This window comes from Thunnus maccoyii, chromosome 14, assembly GCF_910596095.1.
Source record: "Thunnus maccoyii chromosome 14, fThuMac1.1, whole genome shotgun sequence".
Lineage (NCBI taxonomy): Eukaryota > Metazoa > Chordata > Actinopteri > Scombriformes > Scombridae > Thunnus > Thunnus maccoyii.
Window position 1 is genome coordinate 3,539,681 of NC_056546.1, and position 24,390 is coordinate 3,564,070.

The 24,390-nt window shown below is 36.4% G+C and overlaps 2 protein-coding genes and 1 long non-coding RNA gene across 4 annotated transcripts; 2 read left to right on the forward strand and 1 right to left on the reverse strand.

The window, feature by feature from the left end:
* The first annotated feature begins 7,685 nt into the window (after positions 1 to 7,685).
* On the forward strand, positions 7,686 to 10,516 carry LOC121911779 (ovarian cancer G-protein coupled receptor 1-like). Of its 2 annotated transcripts, none has more exons than XM_042433619.1 (3): positions 7,686 to 8,003; positions 9,307 to 9,494; positions 9,629 to 10,516. In XM_042433619.1, exons 1-3 carry the CDS (start codon positions 7,842 to 7,844, stop codon positions 10,134 to 10,136), a joined length of 858 nt encoding a protein of 285 aa, XP_042289553.1. In that variant the 5' UTR covers positions 7,686 to 7,841; the 3' UTR covers positions 10,137 to 10,516. The 2 variants fall into 2 exon arrangements, with proteins under 2 accessions (XP_042289553.1, XP_042289554.1); XM_042433620.1 differs by lacking the exon at positions 7,686 to 8,003 and adding an exon at positions 8,424 to 8,652.
* On the reverse strand, positions 8,214 to 9,706 carry LOC121911781. Its single transcript, XR_006099949.1, has 2 exons — positions 9,556 to 9,706; positions 8,214 to 8,433 (listed from the first exon to the last, which is right to left on the reverse strand). It is a non-coding gene; the product is annotated as an uncharacterized LOC121911781 (long non-coding RNA).
* A 7,622-nt stretch (positions 10,517 to 18,138) lies between the features above and the next one.
* LOC121911780 (G-protein coupled receptor 4-like) lies at positions 18,139 to 23,465 on the forward strand. Its single transcript, XM_042433621.1, has 4 exons — positions 18,139 to 18,151; positions 19,533 to 19,734; positions 22,260 to 22,453; positions 22,588 to 23,465. The coding sequence occupies exons 2-4, from the start codon at positions 19,579 to 19,581 to the stop codon at positions 23,093 to 23,095; spliced, it is 858 nt and encodes a 285-aa protein (XP_042289555.1). The 5' UTR covers positions 18,139 to 18,151; positions 19,533 to 19,578; the 3' UTR covers positions 23,096 to 23,465.
* The last annotated feature ends 925 nt before the right edge of the window (positions 23,466 to 24,390 follow it).

Consider the following 24,390-nt stretch of genomic DNA (forward strand, 5'->3'; position numbering starts at 1 on the left):
GTATTGAATCATTTCAACTCCATTCAGAGCACACATCTGTCATTTTACTCTCCCCAGCCCAAAATACCTGTTTGACTAGTCCACAGATACCTTCTTTTATTTTAAAGTTTTCTCTCTGACTTTTTAGGCATTACTGTGATTGAATTTCACCAACTCTGCACACTTTATGTGCATTGCAATGACAGAACTGAAAAGGTTTTGGCTAACCTGAAGGATAAAAACTCATTTAGAGCAACAAACAGTCCTGATTGTCTGCTCTTTTCCATGTACCTCATTTGTACATCACTTAGGATGACTCACTCCATAGCCCTTTAACCTATACATCTAATCAGTTATATGAAGGTATCATTCAGGCTGGATGGAAATATGTCATGTAGCTTACATTAGTCTGTTCTGCTTGTGGCTTTTTAGTTGTTGTTTGATGAACATCATCTCACCCTCAACACAAAAAGTTGGACTCTTTCATTTGCAGAATGAGGGTGGGAAAAAAATAACACAAACTAGAAAATTGTTTGAACTCTCTTCCTGGTTCTTTAGTCCAAAACTATGGTGGCCCCTAAGGACAAAGCATATACAAGAGTGAAAGCACAAACAATAAGAAGAACACGCTCCAAATCCTCCTAGCAGCCTGGAGCACTTCAGGTGTAGCAATTAGCTTTGTAGCATTTTTCTTGTTTCATGTGTTTTTCCTTTTTTATATGTATTTTGGTATTTCTTGCATTTCTTGATTTGGAGCACGCTTTTTTATTAATGTTTGTGCATTCACTCTTGTATATGCTTTGTCCTTCGGGGCCACCATACAAAACCCTTTCTAATGAATCAGGAGTCAAACCTGTTATTGTTGTTAGTTTGGAGATGAGTGGATGAAGCCAGTGCAGCACTGCACCATCAGCAATGTGGCTTGGCAGCTTGCCAGTTATTCCATATGTAGGAGATTATACAGATGGTTTTATGTTTGGCCACTAGATGGTAGCATGAAACATGAAATGACACAGTGGTTGCATGAGTCAGTGCTGAAACATCAATGTTGAGGTGCAGATAAAATGAAGATCACACTCAATGTCGGGAGTTCATCAATTTGAATATGACAAAAGTTACAATTAGTTAATTCCCAAACACATTTAATGTCACTTAAAAGTGACGCAAACTACAACATAATCCTAAACTGGACTGATATACTATATATGCTTGGGAGTATATTATTGGCAGAAAGAATATTCCTGTTGATGTCAGTTGTTTTCTGCCTTATTCTCTTTGTTTATTGACTTAAAATCTAATGCTAATTAATGAGAAGCATAAACTGCTAAATTCAGTCATAACATTTATATTCTGTGTGTATTATATAGTTCTGTGTTAGTGTTGTTAGAAATGGAGATGTGTCAGCCTGCAGTTGTTTCTTCCAATTCCAACCAACACTTTACAATACGGTACACAAAATTTAGCAAAGTTACTAAGGAATGAATTAGGAACAACCTGGTAATTGAGGAATCATTAATAAGTACTTCTCTAATGACGATATAGTAGATAATAATGAGTTACTAAAGAACAGAGTGGAAGATATCAATGAATCATTAAATAATGATTAGTTCACATCTGTGAACTGATCATAGTGACCCTGCTGCATTTCTGATGAAGTCTGAACCAGACTCTGGAAGGCACAAAAACGACTCATTCATTACTTATTACTTTAAGCATCTATAAATGATGTTTTTCATAATAAAAATATATCAAATAACAACACACAGTAGAAGGTCAAAGGTGTAGCTCATAGTGATGAACCTATAGAGAATTATCAGTGACTCTGTAGCTCCCCTCGGCTTTATGGAGCTTTATAGAGAGTTTCAGCGCATTGTTTAGCTGTCACTCTCTTGGTTCACTCTTAGTGCTCTCATAGCATCATTTTCAGCTGCAGCAGGCAGCTGTTTTCAAAGAAAAAGCTCTAAAAAACCCACTTCTAATGGTGACGGCAAACGGTGACAGCTTACTGCTGTCCAACCAGTAATTCTACTGGTTACATAATCATGCCTGTCTACTTTTTCCTCTCTTCCATAGAAGCAGGTGTAGATTATCAGGAACCTACTGCATGTTATCACTCATCATATTTACTGTAGACTGTTTGGATGCAGAGGACGAAACATCAAACTTGGTGTAGAGAACTCAACCAGGTGTGTTCTTGCAACTTTCAAGGTACATTTTCTGACATTGCCTTTCACTTGTGTATGTAGAGATTGTAAAAATGAAATTAGAACTGCTAACAGTCATGATAATGAGTATGCAAACTGTGACAAGCAGAGAGCTTTGGACTGTAGGTGTACAGAATACTGTGGTTAAACCAATTGTGTTTTATTTCATTTGCATTTTTTCCCCTAAATACAATTTTCATGTGAAAAAGTTGTGTAACAAAGACAAAAAAGGGTGAGAAAATAGCTAAAAAGATAATAACATTCAAAACTTTACACTATTTTGAATTAAATAAAATGAGCTAAATAAAGAAGAATGAAAAAACAAATGTTGATTATTATATTTCTGTATTACTTGTATTTACTGTATGTTCTGAGCCAACATTGATCCACATAGAGGTATTCATAGTGATATTTTCAGTTTTTATGACAGCTGAGATATGAAAGAGTTTCCTGTGCTGTGACAATATGTTATTGACGAAAAGTCTAACAGAGTGATAGAGTTATACAACCCAACATGGGTTAAAGTCAATTAATGATTTTGTCGCACAAGGAATAACTGTTTTTTTGTTGTTGTTTTTTTTGGTGTTTGTTGTTCATTTTTGGTGATTTGGTATATTTTATTGAGAGGAGACAGTAGAGTCAGACAGGAAATGAGAAGAGAGAGAGAGAGAGATGGGGATGACATGCAACTAAGATCTGCTGGAATCAAACTGGGGACAAATGTTACAATTTTGTGGTATGAGTCTTAACCAGTACGCTACAGGGATGACCAGTATGTTAGTGTTGTTAAACATGGTGAATGTACCAACCTGCAGTTGTTTCCTCTAATTTATTTTCATGCTAACTCCAAAAGTTAGTCAGAGTGCACAATCTATAAACAAAAAAATAAAATATGCAGATGATTCATAAAATGGTTTGGTCAGACATGCAAACCTCCTTGTCCAAAATCAGAGAGCACAGAGTTATTCAACTGGTGGGATGTCAAGTGCAGAAGACAAACCATCCTAGACCAATGTCTCTGTACCTTAAATTACTGAAATAACTGTATGACATTCTGTAGTAATGACCTCACATCATCATGGAAAATTATTTATATATAGTACATCACAAGGTCTTGTATTATAAGAAAAATTATCCTTTGATGAAATATAGATCTGCAACAATTAGTCAATTATATTTGCTTAAAAAAAAGATGATAAATCAAAGTAGCTGTAATTTATCTAATCATACGTGATTGAATAAAAAACAAGTATTGAGTCATTTCAACTCCATTCAGAGCACACATCTGTCATTTTGCTCTCCCCAGCCCAAAATACCTGTTTGATTAGTCCACAGATACATTTGGAACTGAAATCTTGTATTTTAAGGTTTCCTCTGACTTTTTAGGCATTACTGTGACTGAATTTCATCAACTCTGCGCACTTCATGTGCATTGCAATGACAAAAATCACTGCTGAAACCAAGCTTTTGCAGAAAATGGTGGTTTGTTCAGTTTGTGTTGGGAAAGACTTGCATAAGTAATAATGCAGACACATGACTGTATGAAGGGAGAAAATTAATAAATAAATAGATAACTGAACCTAAATCAAAGCATTTTGCATTCTTCTACCTGCCATTCCAACTGGCAACCTTTATCTAGACATACTTCTACTCTTTTAAGTTCCCACAAAATTACAGTCAGTTATGCTTCCATTATTAAATATCAGGGCTGATCTACTTTCCCTTCTCTTGTAGATCAAAATGTTTCAGCTCATTGTTTAGCTGTCACTCTCTTGGTTCACTCTCAGTGCTCTAATAGCATCATTTTCATCCACAGCAGGCAGCTGTTTACAGTGAAAAAGATCTAGAAATCCACTGTACACTACCTGCTCAGCACCAAATGGCAAACAGACACAGTTAGCTGTAGACTAGCTGGTGAACATAGTGGAGCATTTAGCAGCCAAAGATCCAGATATTTCCCTCAGGAGTTGGTAGAGAGCAAAAACAGAGCTAAAAGAGAGTGAATATTGGACTTACATTCACCAGGTGAATGAGACTAACCTTTGTCCTAATATTCATGCCTTTTTCAATGCTCCTGCATGCTTTATAGCAAGAATGCCAATTAAACAATATTCACAAAGCACAACTTCTCTCTTCTTTAGAAGACTAAGTAGAGGAACCTCCTGTGTCTCATTCTCACCACATTACTGCAGATTGCAGAGGACAAAGCATTAAACTCTGGTGTAAGGAACTCATTCAGCTTGGGATCTGCAGCTTTCAAAGGTAAATTTTGTGTATTTTGTATGTACTTTTTTGTTTTATCAACATCCAGTGTAGAGGCAATAATGGTGTCACTCTATGTTTAATGTAGCACATAAAAATTGTAAATGTAGTGATACAAAACAAGGAAAACAGAGATGCAAACAGTCATGAAAATGAACATGCAAATGGTGACAGTTTACTGCTGTCCAACCAGAAAGTTTCTCCCTCTCTTCCCTTCTATACAAATTTGAAATGTGAGAAATACCAGTATCTGTCTGTGTCATAAACAAATAATATGAAAAACATGTGATGACAACACAGGAAATATACAGTATTTAAAAAAACAAAAACAGGGAAGTAAAACGAATATAAACAGAAAAGAATGAGAATAAAGGTTGTGGCACTGTCTAGAAATTTCTTCCAAGAATTACTGAAAGTGATGAAAGCTGGTTTATAATATTTTCATTTAATTCGTTCAAAATTTTCTAAAATACTTTCATGACAGAGTTCAGACTCTTAAAGAGAAGATAAAACTACAACTAGTTGGAAAATCCTTGAGGGTGTTACATATTCTGTGTGGTTTTGGCCAAACAGGGAGTAATGTGATCTGTAATCAGATCATTTTAAATGTGTTTCTCAGTGTTTTACAAGAAAAGTTACAATCCTCTACAGCCAGTGTGTCCTGGGCTTAGTCAAGCTGGCGCACATTGTACTGATGTACTCTACATATTCATGTCTGTCTACTTTTTCCTCTCTTCCTCTTTCTGCTTGTTACGCACACACAGACGCACAGCAGCGCACAAACATGCAAAAGATTACAAACAAAAAGATTACAATGTGAAAGATCATTATTTTGTAGTCTACATTAACGTATTTTAAAAGATACGTATAACGGTTAGTCATATTATTTATCAGAATTAACTAATCGCAGTAATGATGGATGAAATTGTCAAATAATTTGACCAAATCGTGACAATACATGAAGGTAATTAAACAGACCCTTCAGGTTGTCTGTCAAGACCCAGCAAACAGATATCAACAACAGATCAGACACGGATCAACTTTCCAGCTACATCAATACATGAGGACATGAAGAACACATGAGGAAATAAATAAGGAGAAAACAATTAAACTAAAGAAGGAAATAAATCTGCACAGCTTCTAGCTGCAGCCAGCAGCAGGATCAGCACCTTGGAGAGCTGATCAAATCCTGACAACTGTGTATGACGATTTTTTGCATGATTAAAATTAATGATTTAATTTTTGAACAATATTTAACAAATATTATTATTTTGAGATTACAGTGATCAGGTTTCCATACTTTCAGCAGTTAAAATCCCACTGACTTTACCTGTTACTCCCTGACTGAACAAAATGATTTTAAAGAGAACCACAGTTGAACATAAAGAAATTTGCAACAAAATAATGAACAGAATCTTAAATTGGTGGTCATCTGGGGGTGGCCACAGGAGGGTCCAGGAGCATCAGAGGCCAGTGTGCTTGTAATAGATTGTGTGCTTTCACTTCATGCACAAGCAGATCTGTTTCCTCTGCAGAGAGGCACTCCTTCTTACTACTTAGCAAATGTGCCATTATAATAGCAATCTGCCAAGGTGCAAGTGCACTGGGCTTTTAAAGGGAATGAGAGATGACACTATGATTGATTTATTGCATGTTACACCAAAAACAAACCAATGATTAATTAAGAGACTAAGGACAACCGTTTTGAACCATGCATCTGGTGCTGCAACCATTTTCTCCACCATTAAACTATCAAAAATGGATTTGGACAGGACTTAGATACACTTGCACCATGCGCTTCAGACCATGTGCTTAAGTTTGTTAAAATAGGGCCCTCAGTGTTTTTCAGGATAGGTTACAATCCTCTACAGCCAGCGTGTCCTCGGCCTAGTCAAGGCTGTTGGCATGTCAAACACAAATTCACACACACAGCCAGCTAATTGTAGATACTGGAGCATCTGTATCTATTTAACCACAGGAAGTTTTCCTGAAGTGTTATGCAAAATTCCCTCTCCCAGAAACTAAAGTAAGCATGTATGCAAAAGTTGTTTTTTGTGGTAGTTTACCAGCTGCCGTACTAGACCAAGCCAATAGGTCCAAGTCACCTTCTACACAGTTAAAGCTGGTTCACCCCTGCTTGAATTGCACCTGAATAATGCTCTAAATATTAGCATTGAAGAATCGGAGGACCAAGGATGATGATGATAATGTGCCTTCTGCAATCAGCGAAAAGACCACTGATTTTCACTTTATTAGATCTGGATTTCTAGTTGCTTTGGACACTTATATCTCCAAATTGGGGTTTAATGATGATATAAGTAGCCAGAGACCATTTTTAGTGTGTGCTAGAGCCAAATGATTTCAATGTCTACACTTGAAATCTGTGTGGAATAGCTCACCATGGTGTAGAAGAGCAGAGAAGGTTAGATACCATTAAATAGCAGCGCCAAGTGGGAATATTTCAGTAATGAATGAATGGAACATCTCCTCATTTTTTTAGAGATCTTATAGAGTCAGTATGCTTCCACTTAAGTGTTTGTCAGATGGTCAAACAGTATTTGAAACCACTGGGTTGCAACTTTCCAAAATTGGTCATGCCAACTTAATGCTACTGGCCAGTGATGGAGAAGTGAGAAAGTATGTAAAACACCATAAATTCTTTCAAGGAGAGATTGTTTGAAAGTGTGCCCCATTATCCCCAAGATAATCTCAGCTAGCCCCTCCAGGTTTTCACCATAGGTTGAGTGTGGTTGTTTAGAACAGATATAAAAACTTTGACAAGGACTTGTATTATCTGACAAGTTATTTTTTGATGAAATATAGAACTTCAACGATTAGTCGATTATTCTCATTGCTACTTTATTGCTCATTTTTTCAAATTATTGTCTCAATCATTCTTCAAGCAAAAAGGCCAAATATTCTCTGGTTTCAGCTTTTTAAACATTATGATTTGCTCCTTTTCTTTGTCATATGCAACAGTACATTAAAAAATCTTTAGGATTTGGATTGTTGGTGAGAAACAAACAGTAAACTGAAGACATCCTCGCAGGCTCAAAGATATTGTGAGTGTCATTTTTTTTACAGTGTATAAAACACTACAATTTATAAACACAAAGGTTAATCATTTAATCGGGAAAATAATCGGCAGCTTAATCAATGATGAAAATAATTTTTAGTTGCAGCCCTGAAGAAATATTATTAGGAGAAAATGTAATAAAGACACTTTTTTTATGGCTATAATATACACTGTATTTGTGTGAACTTGCACCTCAAGACTTTAGTGATGTCACTTAACAATGTTATGTAGATATTAAAAAACTTCCATAACCTGATCTCTCATACAACAGGTTTCACTCTGAAGAAGAAGAAGATTTCTACATCAACAACACCTTACAGATGGAAAGCAATAATTACAGCAATGTCACATTCAACTATAATTCCACCTCCGATGACATCCCTTATAATATTGAACCAAATATTCCGTATGTGATAACATGCGTAATCATTAGTTTCGGCCTCCCTTTGACTCTAGTGGCCATCTACTCTCTTTATTCCCAGGTGAGTACTTTATGACTAAGATTTATTAATTTTAGCTTATGTGTCTGTCATACAGTCTGTCTGTAAAGAATCTTCATCCTGTTACAAACCTGGCTCAGGGCTTGCAACAAAGGAGAGAGTCCACACACTGATGAACGGTGCAAAACGATATTTATTTAACTAAATATAACAATTCATACTTAAATATGGGAATGTTAGCCATCAGTGGTGTAAAGTGGGTGTGTGGATGCATGAAATGTTGGCTGTAAAAGTAAAGAAACAGAAGTTCAACACAAACTAATCTAAAGTGAAAGCCATGTGGACGGGGTGCTGCTGTTCAGCTGAAAAGAAAGAGAGAGACTCCTGGGCCAGCAGTCCTTTTATATCCTTTGGGCCACTCCCTCCTCAGGTGCAGCTGATCAGCTATGACAGACCTCTTAGCCTACCACTCCTGGAAGAAAATAACAAGAGTGTAACTGGAGAGAACTAGAGGCAGATAAATAAAGAGAGAAAGAGAAAGAAAGCAAGAGAGAAAGAGAGAAAGAGAGAGGGCTGTCACAATCCTGCGTGGGGGCTGGAAGGAAGTCTTGTAATGTCCTATAATTTTAAGCTACTTGGACCTTAAACACATGCAGTTAACATGTGTAGCTTCATTCCAGCTTCTCTTAAGGTGAAGTTAACAGCATCATTAACTTGTAGAGAAGAAATTGTCATCAGGTTTATCATAATTTTTCACTCCGCTCCCATCTGGTTGCATATAAAGGACAAAAAAGCAGTTTTAAATTCCATTGCAGACTAATCATCAGATTACGATATATATATAAGTATTTCCCTCTGCTTGAAATCGTTGTATGTATGTGTATGTATGCATCTATATGTCTATGTTTTAGAGGCACATATAATGCACAGTTTAACCAAATTTCCTCATGAGGACAGTCAATATCTATCACTCTGTCTTTAGCATGCTAACACTCTAAACTAAGATGGTCATTGTCATTGTGAGCATATTAGCATTTAGCTCAATGGACCCCTGTGCCTAAGTACAGCCTCACAGAGCAGTTAGCATAGCTGTAGACTCTTGTTGTCATTGAGTCTTGTAACACTGATGGGCCAATGTGTCATATTTGATGAAACATTGGCCAATGCATGAATGTTTCTGACTGCAATTGCTGTGCAGAGCAAAATGACATATTTATCACTACGCAGAATTCAATCCACTTGTATTTTTGCACATTTTGTTCAGAGATCCTAAATGAAAACACCAAAAAATTGAAAAAAAATGTTTCCAGCTGCTTTGTTTATTTCTACCATTGTTTTCTTGCAGGTGCAAAATAACAATGTTGCTCCAATCTACATCATCAACCTCCTCATCTCTGACATCATTCAGCTCTGCTACATGATCTTCTTAGTGGCAAATCCTGTGGACTGGAAGATCTATAAAATCTTCTTTTATATTTACTGCTTTGGTGGGGTGAGCAGTGTTGGCTTCATGGTCTGTGTCGCCCTGGAAAGGTAGCTATTTGTCTATCCTGTATGTTTTTAGCTACTTCCATGTGTATGACCATTATATTACCATATAAATCTGAAGCTCCTCAAAGTCAGGAATATTCTGTATCTGATGATAGACTGTGTATCTTGTGTTTCAGGTATTTGCTCATCGCATGGCCACTGTGGTACCGCTTCAGAAGAACCATCAAGATCTCTCTTGCAGTCTGTGTCGTGGTCTGGACCCTTCCTCTTGTTTTTGTCCTTCCTTTCTATTTCCAGGTTGAAATTAAGGTCTTAAAAACCATTTTCGCTGTCTTTCTCCTTGTTCCTTTACCACTGTTCATATTCTTCCTGGGTGGGACCCTCAAATCGCTGTCTGCTGCCATCTCGGTCTCCTCTGATGAAAAACGACGAATTGTGGGGATGTTGGTCCTGGTGCTGCTCATCTACACGCTGCTGTTTCTACCCAGCATCATCTGGTTTCTGGTAGGAGAAGCCAGAGATAATTATACCTTCAGCGACCTGACTTTCATGCTTCTTAAGTTGAGTCCTCTTGCAGACTTGATTCTGTATGTTTTCATGAGGAAAGGGGCCATAGACAAGCTTTTGGCCTCACTGTGTTGTTGCAGAATGGACAGTGATGATAACAGCAGATCATCAGCATGAAAGACAACAACATGTACACAGTCAGCTCCATGCAGGCAGAGAAAGAGGGAGAGAGAAAAAGGAAAAGACAACAAAACTAATAACGCTGTTTGTTGTCAGCCAGTGGTGTGACCATCACAAGTAGATGAAAAGAAATCATTGTTTTGATTATGTTGTGAGAGAAGTGGTTAGTGGGAAATGTTTGTCCATGCAGGTTAACTTTTTCTGATTCATGGGGATGACTTCAACAAATGTACATTAAACATGTTTTTATTTGACTTTTAGCTGGAAGTTGATGTCTATCATTATTATCCTTTGAAGGGGACATAGCATGCTTTTTGTGATTTTCTGTCATTTATCTTCATAATTTAAGTCTGCCAAGGGGCAGCTTCCTGGACCTGGCCAATCAGAACAGAGTAGGCTCATCGGGAGGGGACCTTAAAGAGACAGGAGCTAAAACAGCCTGTTTCAGACAGAGGCTGAACTGAGGGGCTGCATAAAGGGGCAGTATTAGATAAATAAGGAGTTTTTTGAACTGGAAGTCATGAAAAATATACCAGTAGAGCCCCAGAATAAAACTATAGACCTGGAAATGTGCATGTTATGTCCCCTTTAATCAAAGAAGCAAACCAGATATTACTTGTTGATCAACTGAGCTGTTCAATACCATGAACACCCTGTTATTATAGCTGCCACTCCGTCTTATTTCTACAGGGAGATCATCATATCAAGTCTATAGACTTTTTTTTTCTTTGGCCTCTCACACACATTATAATTTGTTACTTTTTAAAAACTTTTTTCCTACTTATAACTATGTATGTCTATTATTGTGTGTGAGGGGTATTTTTATGCACACAAGTTAAACAACATATGATTTACTTCTTTTTATCTAATGTAAGTTATATTTTGGGGGGTTTTGTCGTCGGCATGCTATGGCTTGACAATATAGATACAATCTTATATCACAGTGCTTTTATAAGAAATTGTAAATTTCCTGGAAATTCAATAAAAACATGTTTCCAGACAAAAATATTTGCTTTTGACTAACTCTGTGAATTAAACCTGACAAATCATCAAAATCTCTGCTGGTTGTCTCTGGCATATATCATCATATAGCACAACTCTACTGTTGTGTAATACCATGGAGGCATTTTGTTTTCTTCTTTTTTTCCAAATTACTGAATTATGTTCTCATACTTTTTTAGATAATAATTTGGGGCAGAAATTATATCATATTTTTCACTGTAAGTTACAGTAGTGAGGCCTACTGTACATTTCCCCCTTCTTAAACTTGTTGATTACCAACTGTTGCACTAATCAGCTGACACTGCAACAGCAGAGATCCAACAAAAGCATATTTCCCAGAATGTCTTTAAATACTTTGGCTTTCTGCAGGGTGACACTTTACAAAGAAAAACATGCATATTTAGATGATAATGTGTGATTGCTAAGAGCTTAAGGTTCCTACTTGATAAGTTGTATAGTGTACAAAAAAGATGATAAATTATAGTAGTTGTAATTTATTTAATCATATGTGATTGAATAAAAAACAAGTATTGAGTCATTTCAACTCCATTCAGTGCACACATCTGTCATTTTGCTCTCCCCAGCCCAAAATACCTGTTTGGTTAGTCCACAGATACATCTGGAACTGAAATCTTGTATTTTAAGGTTTCCTCTGACTTTTTAGGTATAACTGTGACTGAATTTCATCAATTTTGCACACTTCATGTGCATTGCAATGACAAAAATCACTGCTGAAACCAAGCTTTTGCAGAAAATGGTGGTTTGTTCAGTTTGGGTTGGGAGAGACTTGTATAAGTAATAATGCAGACACATGACTGTATGAAGGGAGAAAATAAATAAATAAATAGATAACTGAACCTAAATCAAAGCATTTTGCATTCTTCTACCTGCCATTCCAACTGGCAACCTTTATCTAGACATACTTCTACTCTTTTAAGTTCCTACAAAATTACAGTCAGTTATGCTTCCATTATTAAATATCAGGGCTGATCTACTTACCCTTCTCTTGTAGATCAAAATGTTTCAGCTCATTGTTTAGCTGTCACTCTCTTGGTTCACTCTCAGCGTTCTAATAGCGTCATTTTCATCCACAGCAGGCAGCTGTTTACAGTGAAAAAGATCTAGAAATCCACTGTACACTACCTGCTCAGCACCAAATGGCAAACAGACACAGTTAGCTGTAGATTAGCTGGTGAACATAGTGGAGCATTTAGCAGCCAAAGATCCAGATATTTCCCTCAGGATTTGGTAGAGAGCAAAAACAGAGCTAAAAGAGAGTGAATATTGGACTTACATTCACCAGGTGAATGAGACTAACCTTTGTCCTAATGTTCATGCCTTTTTCAATGCTCCTGCATGCTTTATAGCAAGAATGCCAATTAAACAATATTCACAAAGTACAACTTCTCTCTTCTTTAGAGGACTAAGTAGAGGAACCTCCTGTGTGTCATTCTCACCACATTACTGCAGATTGCAGAGGACAAAGCATTAAACTCCGGTGTAAGGAACTCATTCAGCTTGGGATCTGCAGCTTTCAAAGGTAAATTTTGTATATTTTGTGTGTACTTTTTTGTTTTATCAACATCCAGTGTTGAGGCAATAATGGTGTCACTCCATGTTTAATGTAGCACATAAAATTGTAAATGTAGTGATACAAAACAAGGAAAACAGAGATGCAAACAGTCATGTAAATAAACATGCAAACAGTGACAGTTTACTGCTGTCCAACCAGTAAGTTTCTCCCTCTCTTCCCTTCTACACAAATTTGAAATGTGAGAAATACAAGTATCTGTCTGTGTCATAAACAAATAATATGAAAAACATGTGATGACAACACAGGAAATATACAGTATTTTAAAAAACAAAAACAGGGAAGTAAAATGAATATAAACAGAGAGGAATGAGAATAAAGGTTGTGGCACTGTCTAGAAATTCTTCCAAGAATTCCTGAAAGTGATGAAAGCTGGTTTATAATATTTTCATTTGAAATGTTCAAAATTTTCTAAAATACTTTCATGACAGAGTTCAGACTCTTAAAGAGAAGATAAAACTATAACTGGATGGAAAATCATTGAGGGTGTTACATATTATGTGTGGTTTTGGCCAAACAGGGAGTAATGTGATCTGTAATCAGTTCATTTTAAATGTGTTTCTCAGTGTTTTACAAGAAAAGTGTGAAAGATCATTATTTTGTAGTCTACATTAACGTATTTTAAAAGATACGTATAACGGTTAGTCATATTATTTATCAGAATTAACTAATCGCAGTAATGATGGATGAAATTGTCAAATAATTTGACCAAATCGTGACAATACATGAAGGTAATTAAACAGACTCTTCAGGTTTTCTGTCAAGACCCAACAAACAGATATCAACAACAGATCAGACACGGATCGACTTTCCAGCTACATCAACACATGAGGACATGAGGAACACATGATGATATAAATAAGGAGAAAACAATTAAACTAAAGAAGGAAATAAATCTGCACAGCCTCTAGCTGCAGCCAGCAGCAGGATCAGCACCTTGGAGAGCTGATCAAGTCCTGACAACTGTGCACGATGATTTTTTGCATGATTAAAATTAATGATTTAATTTTTGAACAATATTTAACAAAAATTATTATTTTTAGATTACAGTGATCAGGTTTCCATACTTTCAGCAGTTAAAATCCCACTGACTTTACCTGTTACTCCCTGACTGAACAAAATGATTTTAAAGAGAACCACAGTTGAAAAAAACCCTTTTCAAAAAACATACATAAAGAAATTACAACAAAATAATGAACAGAATCTTAAATTGGTGGTCGTCTGGGGGTGGCCACAGGAGGGTCCAGGAGCATCAGAGGCCAGTGTGCTTGTAATAAATTGTGTGCTTTCACTTCATGCACAAGCAGATCTGTTTCCTCTGCAGAGAGGCACTCCTTCTTACTACTTCTTAATACTTTTACAGGATAGGTTACAATCCTCTACAGCCAGCGTGTCCTCGGCGTAGTCAAGGCTGTTGGCATGTCAAACACAAATTCACACACACAGCCAGCTAATTGTAGATACTGGAGCATCTGTATCTATTTAACCACAGGAAGTTTTCCTGAAGCGTTATGCAAAATTCCCTCTCCCAGAAACTAAAGTCAGCATGTATGCAAAAGTTGTTTTTTGTGGTAGTTTACCAGCTGCCGTACTAGACCAAGCCAATAGGTCCAAGTCACCTTCTACACAGTTGAAGCTGGTTCACCCCTGCTTGAATTGCACCTGAATAATGCTCTAAATATTAGCATTGAAGAATCGGAGGACCAAGGATGATGATGATAATGTGCCTTCTGCAATCAGCAAAAAGACCACTGATTTTCACTTTATTAGATCTGGATTTCTAGTTGTTTTGGACACTTATATCTCCAAATTGGGGTTTAATGATGATATAAGTAGCCAGAGACCATTTTCAGTGTGTGCTAGAGCCGAATGATTTTAATGTCTACACTTGAAATCTGTGTGGAATAGCTCACCATGGTGTAGAAGAGCAGAGAAGGTCAGATACCATTAAATAACAGCGCCAAGTGGGAATATTTCAGTAATGAATGAATGGAACATCTCCTCATTTTTGTAGAGATCTTATAGAGTCAGTATGCTTCCACTTAAGTGTTTGTCAGATGGTCAAACAGTATTTGAAACCACTGGGTTGCAACTTTCCAAAATTGGTCATGCCAACTTAATGCTACTGGCCAGTGATGCAGAAGTGAGAAAGTATGTAAAACACCATAAATTCTTTCAAGGAGAGATTGTTTGAAAGTGTGCCCCATTATCCCCAAGATAATCTCGGCTAGCCCCTCCAGCTTTTCACCAAAGGTTGAGTGTGGTTGTTTAGAACAGCTATAAAAACTTTGACACACTGTACAAACTATTGTTTGTTTAAAGCATACCCCTGGTTTCAGTGCATTAATCTCAGATGGTGGTAATGTAAATGAACACAATTTAAAACTCAGAGGGCTCTTTTGTCTTCTAGTGTTGATTTTTTATTTGTTATTGTCAATTATTTATTTTTCCCGCATCGCTGGGCCCTACATTACCCTGGAGCTCCTGGCTTTTGCCTATACTGCCTATGCCAGCAGCCAACCTGAGCCTATTTTATTTCAGGGTTTGTTTGACAAAAGCGATTTGTGAGCACTGCTTACACACAGATGGTAAATAGTGTTACCATCCTGTTTCAGCTTCCCCTGGCCTGAACCCCTTCTTCACCCCCACCTGTCAATAAATACCTTATTTACCTTACCCCTGTCTCCTTGTCTGAGTCTGCACTTGTGTTCACCTGCTCCGCCTCATGTAACAGGTGGTGATATGTATCAAAACAAGCAAGCAAAGTTGTAAAGGGAACCACGTTCCTGTGTGTTATACTGATGTACTTTGCATATTCATATCTGTCTACTTTTTCCTCTCTTCCATAGTATCAGGAACCTACTGCATGTTATCACTCACCATATTTACTGTAGACTGTTTGGATGCAGAGGACAAAACATCAAACTTGGTGTAGGGAACTCATCCAGGTGTGGTCTTGCAACTTTTGAGGTGAATTTTGTGACATTATTTTTCACTTGCGTATGTAGAGATTGTAAAAGCGACATTAGAACTGCAAACAGTCATGATAATGAGTATGCAAACTGTGACAAGTGGACAGTTTTGGACTGTAGGTGTACAGAATACTGTGGTTAAACCAACTGTGTTTTATTTCATTTGCATTTTTTCACCTAAGTGTAATTTTGATGTTTAAAAGTTGTGTAACAAAGACAAAACAAAGGGTGAGAAAATAGCTAAAATGATAATAACATTCAAAAAAAGTTGCACTATTTTGAATTAAATGAGCTGAATAAAGAAGAATGAAGAAACAAATGTTGATTATTATATTTCTGCATTTCTTGTATTTACTGTATGTTCTGAGCCAACGTTGATCCACATAGAGGTATTTATAGTGATATTTGCAGTTTTGATAACAGCTGAGATGTGAAAGAGTTTCTTTTGCTGTGACAATATGTTACTGATGAAAAGTCTGACAGAGGGATAGAGTTATACAACCTAAGATAGGTTAAAGTCAATTAATGATTCCATCTCATAAAGAATAAGTGTTTCCCAGTTCTGTTGTTTTGGACAAATGTTGCAATTTTGTGGTATGAGTCTTAACCAGTACGCTACAGGGATGTCCAGTATGTTATTGTCGTTAAACATGGTGAATGTACCAACCTGCAGTTGTTTCCTCCAATTAATTTTCATGTTAACTCCAAAACATAGTCAGATTGCACAATCTGTAAACAAAATATAAAATATGTAGATGATTCATAAAATGGTTTGGTCAGACATGCAAACCTCCTTGTCCAAAATCAGAGAGCACAGAGTTATTCAACTGGTAGGATGTTGTTTTTTCCAATTCCAACCAACACTTTACAATACGGTACACAAAATTTAGTGAAGTCACTAAGGAATGAATCAGGAACAACCTGGTAATTTAAACAATCATTAATAAGTACTATATAGTAGATAGGACTATAAAGTTGATAATAATGAGTTACTAAAGAACAGAGCAGAAGATATTAATTAATCATTAGATAATGATTAGTTCATATCTGTGAATTGATCATAGTGACCACCTTAAAGTGTCTAGAATTGATATTTTTCATAATAACAATGTATCAAATATCAATGTACAGTATAATGTCAGAGGTGAAGCTTGTAATGATGAACCTACAGAGAATTATCAGCGACTCTGCAGCTCCTCTCGGCTTTATGGAGCTTTATAGAGAGTTTCAGCTCATTGTTTAGCTGTCACTCTCTTGGTTCACTCTCAGCGCTCTAATAGCATCATTTTCATCCACAGCAGGCAGCTGTTTACAGTGAAAAAGATTTAGAAATCCACTGTACACTACCTGCTCAGCACCAAATGGCAAACAGACACAGTTAGCTGTAGACTAGCGGTTGAACATAGTGGAGCATTTAGCAGCCAAAGATCCAGATATTTCCCTCAGGAGTTGGTAGAGAGCAAAAACAGAGCTAAAAGAGAGTGAATATTGGACTTACATTCACCAGGTGAATGAGACTAACTTTTGTCCTAATATTCATGCCTTTTTCAATGCTCCTGCATGCTTTATAACAAGAATGCCAATTAAACAATCTTCACAAAGTACAACTTCTCTCTTCTTTAGAAGCCTGCGTAGAAGAACCTCCTGTGTGTCATTCTCATCACATTACTGCAGATTGCAGAGGACAAAGCATTAAACTCTGGTGTAAGGAACTCATTCAGCTTGGGATCTGCAGCTTTCAAAGGTAAATTTTGTATATTTTGTGTGTACTTCTTTGGTTCACTGACATCCAGTGTAGAGGCAATAACTAAATAACTCTATTTATAATGTAGTACATAAAAACTGTGATAGTAATGATACAAAACAAGGAAAACAGAGATGCAAACAGTCATGAAAATAAACATGCAAAGTGACAGTTTACTGCAGTCCAACCAGTAAGTTTCTCCCCCTCTTCCCTTCAATACAAATTTGACATGTGAGAAATACAAGTATCTGTCTGTGTAACAAACAAATAGTATGAAAAACTTGTCATAACAACACAGAAAATATACAGTATTTAAAAAAACAAAACAAGGAAAGTAAAACGAATAGAAACAGAGAGCAATGAGAATAAAGATAGCGGCACTGCTTAGAAATTTCTTTCAGGAATTCCTGGAAGTGATGAAAGCTGTTTTATAATATTTTCATTTGAAATGTTGAATTTTTTACTTTCATGACAAGTTCAATCTCTCAAAGGAAGATGAAACGACAACCCTGTATGTGACATCTTTGAGGATGTTACATATTCTGTGTGGTTTTGGCCAATTGGAGAGTGATGTGATCTGAGATCAGTTAATCACAAATGTGTTTCAGAGCTTTCACTCACCATATTTACTGTTGGATACAAAGGACCAAACGTCAAACTCAGTGTAGGGAACTCATCCAGGTGTGGTCTTGCAGCTTTCAAGGTAAATTTTCTGACATTATTTTTCACTTTTTCACTTGTAAAAATGACATTAGAACTGCGAACAGTCATGAGCGGACAAGCGAACAAGCGGACAGCTTTGGACTGTAGGTGTACAGAATACTGTGGTTAAACCAACTGTGTTTTATTTCATTTGCATTTTATTCCCCTTAAAAGCAATTTTGATGTTTAAAAGTTGTGTAACAAAGACAAAACAAAGGGTGAGAAAATAGCTAAAAAGATAATACCATTCAAAATTCATTATTTTGAATTAAATAAAATGATCTAAATTAAGAAGAATGAAAAAACAAATATTCATTATTATGTTTCTGTTTTTCTTGTATTTACTGTATGTTCTGAGCCAACATTTGCAGTTTTTATGACAGTTGAGATATGAAAGAGTTTCCTCTGCTGTGACAATATGTTACTGATGAAAAGTCTAACAGAGGGATAGAGTTATACAACCCAAGATAGGTTAAAGTCAATAAATGATTCCATCCCAGAAGGAATAAGTGTTTCTCAGTTTTTTTTTAAAGTTTTTTTTAATGTTTGTTGTTTATTTTTGGTGATTTGGTACATTTTATCCTTTATTGAGAGGAGACAGTAGAGTCAGAGAGGAAATGAGGAGAGAGAGAGAGATGGGGATGACATGCAACTAAGATCTGCTGGAATCAAACTGGACATAAATGTTGTAGTTTTGTGGTATGAGTCTTAACCAGTACGCTACAGGGATGACCAGTATGTTAGTGTTATTAAACATGGTGAATGTATCAGCCTGCAGTTGTTTCCTCTAATTTATTTTCACTCCAAAACATAGTCAGAGTGCACAATCTGTAAAAAAAAAAAATGTAAAATATGTAGATGATTCATAAAATGGTTTTGTCAGACATGCAAATCTCCTTGTCCAAAATCAGAGAGCACAGAGTTATTCAACTGGTGGGATGTCAAGTGCAGAAGACAAACCATCCTAGACCAATGTCTCTGTACCTTAAATTAATGAAATAACTGTATGACATTCTGTAGTAATGACCTCACATCATCATGTAAAAATATTTATGTACATCACCAGGACTTGTATTATTTGAAAAATGTTTTTTTTAAGATGAAATATAGAGCTGTAATGATTAGTCGATTATATTTATTGGAATTTTGATAATCCAATTATTGTTTCAAACATTCTTCAAGAAGAAAGATCAAATATTCTCTGGTTTCAGCTCCTTAAACATTATGATTTGCTCCTTTTCTTTGTCATATGCAACAGTACATTAAAAATTTTCAGGCTTTGGATTGTTGGTCAGAAAAAAATAGCAAATAATATAATATACCCATAAAAAAGGGTAGGTGGATATTAAAAAACTTTCATAACCTGATCTCTCATACAACAGGTTTCACTCTGAAGAAGAAGAAGATTTCTACATCAACACCTCACAGATGGAAAGCAATAATTACAGCAATGTCACATCCCACAATAATTCCACTGACAACTCCTATTATGGTGGACCACATATTATATATGTGATGACATGCATAATCATTAGTATCGGCCTTCCTTTGACTCTAGTGGCCATCTACTCTCTTTATTCCCAGGTGAGTACTTTATGACTAAGATATATTAATTTTAGGTCATGAGTCTGGCATACAGTCTGTCTGTAAAGAATCTTCATCCTGCTTGGGGGCTGCTAAGTCTTGTAATGATCTATAAATTTAAGCTAATTTGACCTTAAACACATGCAATTTACATGTGTAGTTTCCAGGGGTGTGCCCGAATACAAATACGTTATTCAACAAAGCACAAATAGTTGTTTTTTTACAAACATTTATTTCATACAAATATTTTAAAAATTATTTGTTTTCTGGAAGAAAAAAAAAAAAAAAGGTCTCAACAAGGGGAGTTACATCCACCTGCTACATGAAGCACATTTCCTTTTTTTCCATTTGGACATCACTCCCGGAGTTGGGGGTGTTCCCCAAGAGATAAGGCTGAGTTACTGACACAAGCAAAGTCCTGTTGTTCCCATTCTCCTTTCCACAAAGTTAGGTTGTAAAAAATAGGCAATAAATGAAAAGTGCAAAGCAAGAATCACCTTTCAAGTTCTTCTCTACACGTTACACGCCATGCTGTCTCTTTGTTATGGGTGTATAAATAAGTAGAGGTCTGACTGCACATTTGCAATGTGTTTGTTTTAGCTCAGTAGTCAACGCAGTCATCTATGATCTGAGAGTTAAGTTCAAGACCTGGTGTGGCGACCTCCTTCTTAAGATAGTTTATTCATAAACACTTTAACACTTTAATATCCTAAAATTTAAAGCTAAATAAAAATAAACAATAATATTTCAGATGGGATTTTTACACCTATTTCCACTTTTATTCAAATACAAACACAAACATAAATAATTTTGCTGCCTCAATAAATATAGATACAAATACAAATACTGGGCTCTCTGCACATCCCTGGTAGCTTCATTCCAGGTTAACAGCATCCTTCACTTGTAGAATATAAATTGTCCTCAAGTTTGTCAGAACAATTTGTACATCATAATTTGGGATCATTATTTTTGGCTTTGATTAAATCAAATCAAGAAATATATGAAATTTTATACAGACATTCATGGTCTCCACTGACCTGATTGATCCCCTGACTTTTCCTTTAGTGCCATCATCAGTACTTTGGTTTAAAACCTGTGGGAGAAAAAATGCTCATTTGTGAAGGAGAGATGTTCAATGTTTAATTTATGGAAGTGTTCAACCAATGAACTTCAATCAATGAAACTCTTCTGCAGGGCCTGACTTGGGCCTCCAAGGTCTCTTACAAGAGATGTTTTAGGTTCACAGCACCAGGCTGGGAGATAGGATGGTCACCTTGGATGGGTAACAACAGCTCCCCACATTGTTTTCCAATTAGAGTTCATTCTGACACCAAGTGTCCTTGTTTCTCCCTTCCCTGGTGGCATGACCTGAGCAATTCCATAAGAAGTGATTGTTTTCCTGTTTGTGCTAAGTTTTTGGTATGACCGTATCCATGTGTACACTGTACCAAAGGCTTCTCTGATATCAGATATTTGTTCTCAATAAACTTCGTATATTCAAGTAAACATCAACTGGAGCCTGTGGAGTCTCTTCAACAATTATTCAACAAGTACAAGACTTTCCCTATCACATTTGGCATTGTCGGCAGGAAACCAAAAGAGACCTTCACTGGGTAAATAAAAGAATTGTTTTCCTTTTCTTTGTCTTACCCTGTGGGCCTCTTGACGGTATCATCAAAAAGCATATTGGTAAACTGTATTTAAAAGACTTAGCTCATAAGTTGAACACTTCCATAAATTGAACATTGAACATCTCTCCTTCACAAACGAGCATTTTTTCTCTCACACAACGAAATACCAGCTAAACTAATGGCAATGTGATCCTCCTCAGCTGTATTTTGTGTTTAGTGCTAATAAACAGATTTAACGTGACCCTGGACACCCCAGCAATCAATTTTTGACTCTACTCCTCCCATCTGGTCACAAATAAAAGACACTTAGACAGAAAAAGCAGTTTTAAATTCCATTAACCACTACTCACAAGATTACAATATATTTTAGTCTTTTTGGTCTGCATGAAATCATTGCAGGTATGTGTGTGTACACATCTATCTACTGTATGTTTTAGATGTACACATAATGCACAGTGGAAACAAATTTCCCAATGAGGACAATCATTAAATAATCATAATCTATCACTCTATCTTTAGCATGCTAACATGCTAATCTAAGATGGTCATTGTCATTGTGAGCATATTAGCATTTAGCTCAATGGACCCCTGTGCATAAGTACAGCCTCATAGAGCAGTTAGCATAGCTGTAGACTCTTGTTGTCATTGAGTCTTGTAACATTGATTGGCCAATGTGTCATATTTGATGACACATTGGTCAATGCATGAATGTTTCTGACTGCAATTGCTGGGCAGAGCTAAATTACATATTTGTCACTACATAGAATTCCATCCACTTGCATTGTAGATCCTAAATGATCCTAAATGAGATCCTAAATGAAAACACCAGAAAACTGTAAAAGAAAAAAAATGTTTCCAGCTGCTTTGTTTATTTCTACCATTGTTTTCTTGCAGGTTCAAAATAACAATGTTGCTCCAATCTACATCATCAACCTCCTCATCTCTGACATCATTCAGTTCTGCTGCATGATCATCTTAGTGGCAAAACCTGACTGGAATATCTATCGGATCTATCGAATCTTCTATTTTATTTATGACATTGGTTTGCTGGCCAGTGTTGGCTTCATGGTCTGTGTCGCCCTGGAAAGGTAGCTATCTGTCTATTCTGTATGTTTTTAGCTACTTCCATGTGTATGACCATTATATTACCATATAAATCTGAAGCTCCTCAAAGTCAGGATTATTCTGTATCTGATGATAGACTGTGTATCTTGTGTTACAGGTATTTGCTCATCGCATGGCCCCTGTGGTACCGCTTCAGAAGAACCATCAAGATCTCTCTTGTGGTCTGTGTTGTGGTCTGGACCCTTCCTCTTGTTTTTCTCCTTTCTGTCTATTTCTGGGTTAAATCTAAGGTCATGATAACAATTCTCGGCATCCTCTCCCTCGTTCCTTTCCCACTGCTCATATTCTTCCTGGGTGGGACCCTCACATCGCTTTCTGCAGCCATCTCGGTTTCCTCTGATGAAAAACGACGAATTGTGGGAATGTTGGTCCTGGTGCTGCTCATCTACACACTGCTGTTTCTCCCCACCATCATCGTGTTCTTGACAGAAGAAGTCAGAGATAATGATACCCTCATCAAACTGAGGTTAATTCTTGTTAGATTCAGTCCTCTTGCAGACTTGATTCTGTATTTTTTCATTAGGAAAGGGGCCATAGACAAGCTTTTGGCCTCTCTGTGTTGTTGCAGAATGGACAGTGATGATAACAGCAGATCATCAGCATGAAAGACAACAACATGTACACAGTCAACTCCATGCAGGCAGAGAAAGAGGGAGAAAGAAAAGGGAGAAAACAGATGTTAACTGTAATGTGTCTGAATGTTAACTAAAATGCACTTAAACTAGCAAACAAGAAATAAATAAAGTGTTTGCTGTATGACAACAAAGGCCATCAGAAGTAGATGAAAAGAAATCATTGTTTTGATTATATTGTGAGAGAAGTGGTTAGTGGGAACAAGTTTTTATATGTTTTTTAGCTGGAAGTTGATATCTATCATTATTATCCTTTGAAGGGGACATAGCATGCTTTTTGTGATTTTCTGTCATTTATATTCATAATTTAAGTCTGCCAAGGGGCAGCTTCCTGGAGCTGGCCAATCAGAATAGAGTGGGCTCATCAGGAGGGGGCCTTAAAGAGACAGGAGCTAAAACAGCCTGTTTCAGACAGAGGCTGAACTGAGGGGCTGCATAAAGGGCCAGTACAAGATAAATAAGTTTTTTAATATGTTATTTTTTGAACTGTAAGTCATGAGAAAATATTCCAGTAGACCCCCAGAATAAAAATATAGAACTGCAACCGTTCGTGTTATGTCCCCTTTAATTAAAGAAGCAAAGCTGTTCAATACCATGATCACCCTGTTATTATAGCTGCAACTCCGTCTTATTTCTACAGAGAGATCATCATATCATTTTTTTTTTCTTGGGCCTCTTATACACATTATAACTTGTTACTTTTCTCCTACTTATAACTATATATGTCTATTATTGTGTGGGGGGTATTTTTATGCATAAAAGTTAAACAACGGATGATTTACTTCTTTTTATTTAATATAAGTTTTATTTTAGGGGGGTTTGTTGTCAGCATGCTATGGCTTGGCAATATTGATAAAAATCTTATATCACAGTACTTTTATAAGAAATGTAAATTTCCTGGATATTCAATAAAAACATGTTTCTAGACAAAAATGAGAATATTTGCTTTTGACTAACTCTGTTAATTAAACCTGATAAATAAACAAAATCTCTGCTGGTTGTCTTTAGTATATATAATCATATAGCCCAACTCTACTGTGTAATACCATGGAGGCATTTTGCTTTCTTTTTTTTTCTTTCAAATAACTTAATCATGTTCATTATTGCACTAATCAGCTGACACTGCAACAGCAGAGATCCAACAAAGGCATATTTCCCAGAATATCTTTAATTAAATACTTTGGCTTTCTGCAGGGTGACACTTTATAAAGAAAAACATGCATTTTTAGAATATAACATGTGATTGCTAAGAGCTTAAGGTTACTACT

Excerpts from the sequence above, each read along its gene's own strand:
- LOC121911779 (XM_042433619.1), top strand. The coding sequence starts at position 7,842 with ATGGAAAGCAATAATTACAGCAATGTCACATTCAACTATAATTCCACC. Across the intron at positions 8,004-9,306 it reads TCTACTCTCTTTATTCCCAG|GTGCAAAATAACAATGTTGC; the intron begins GTGAGTACTTTA and ends GTTTTCTTGCAG. Across the intron at positions 9,495-9,628 it reads GTCTGTGTCGCCCTGGAAAG|GTATTTGCTCATCGCATGGC; the intron begins GTAGCTATTTGT and ends CTTGTGTTTCAG.
- LOC121911780 (XM_042433621.1), top strand. The coding sequence starts at position 19,579 with ATGGAAAGCAATAATTACAGCAATGTCACATCCCACAATAATTCCACT. Across the intron at positions 19,735-22,259 it reads TCTACTCTCTTTATTCCCAG|GTTCAAAATAACAATGTTGC; the intron begins GTGAGTACTTTA and ends GTTTTCTTGCAG. Across the intron at positions 22,454-22,587 it reads GTCTGTGTCGCCCTGGAAAG|GTATTTGCTCATCGCATGGC; the intron begins GTAGCTATCTGT and ends CTTGTGTTACAG.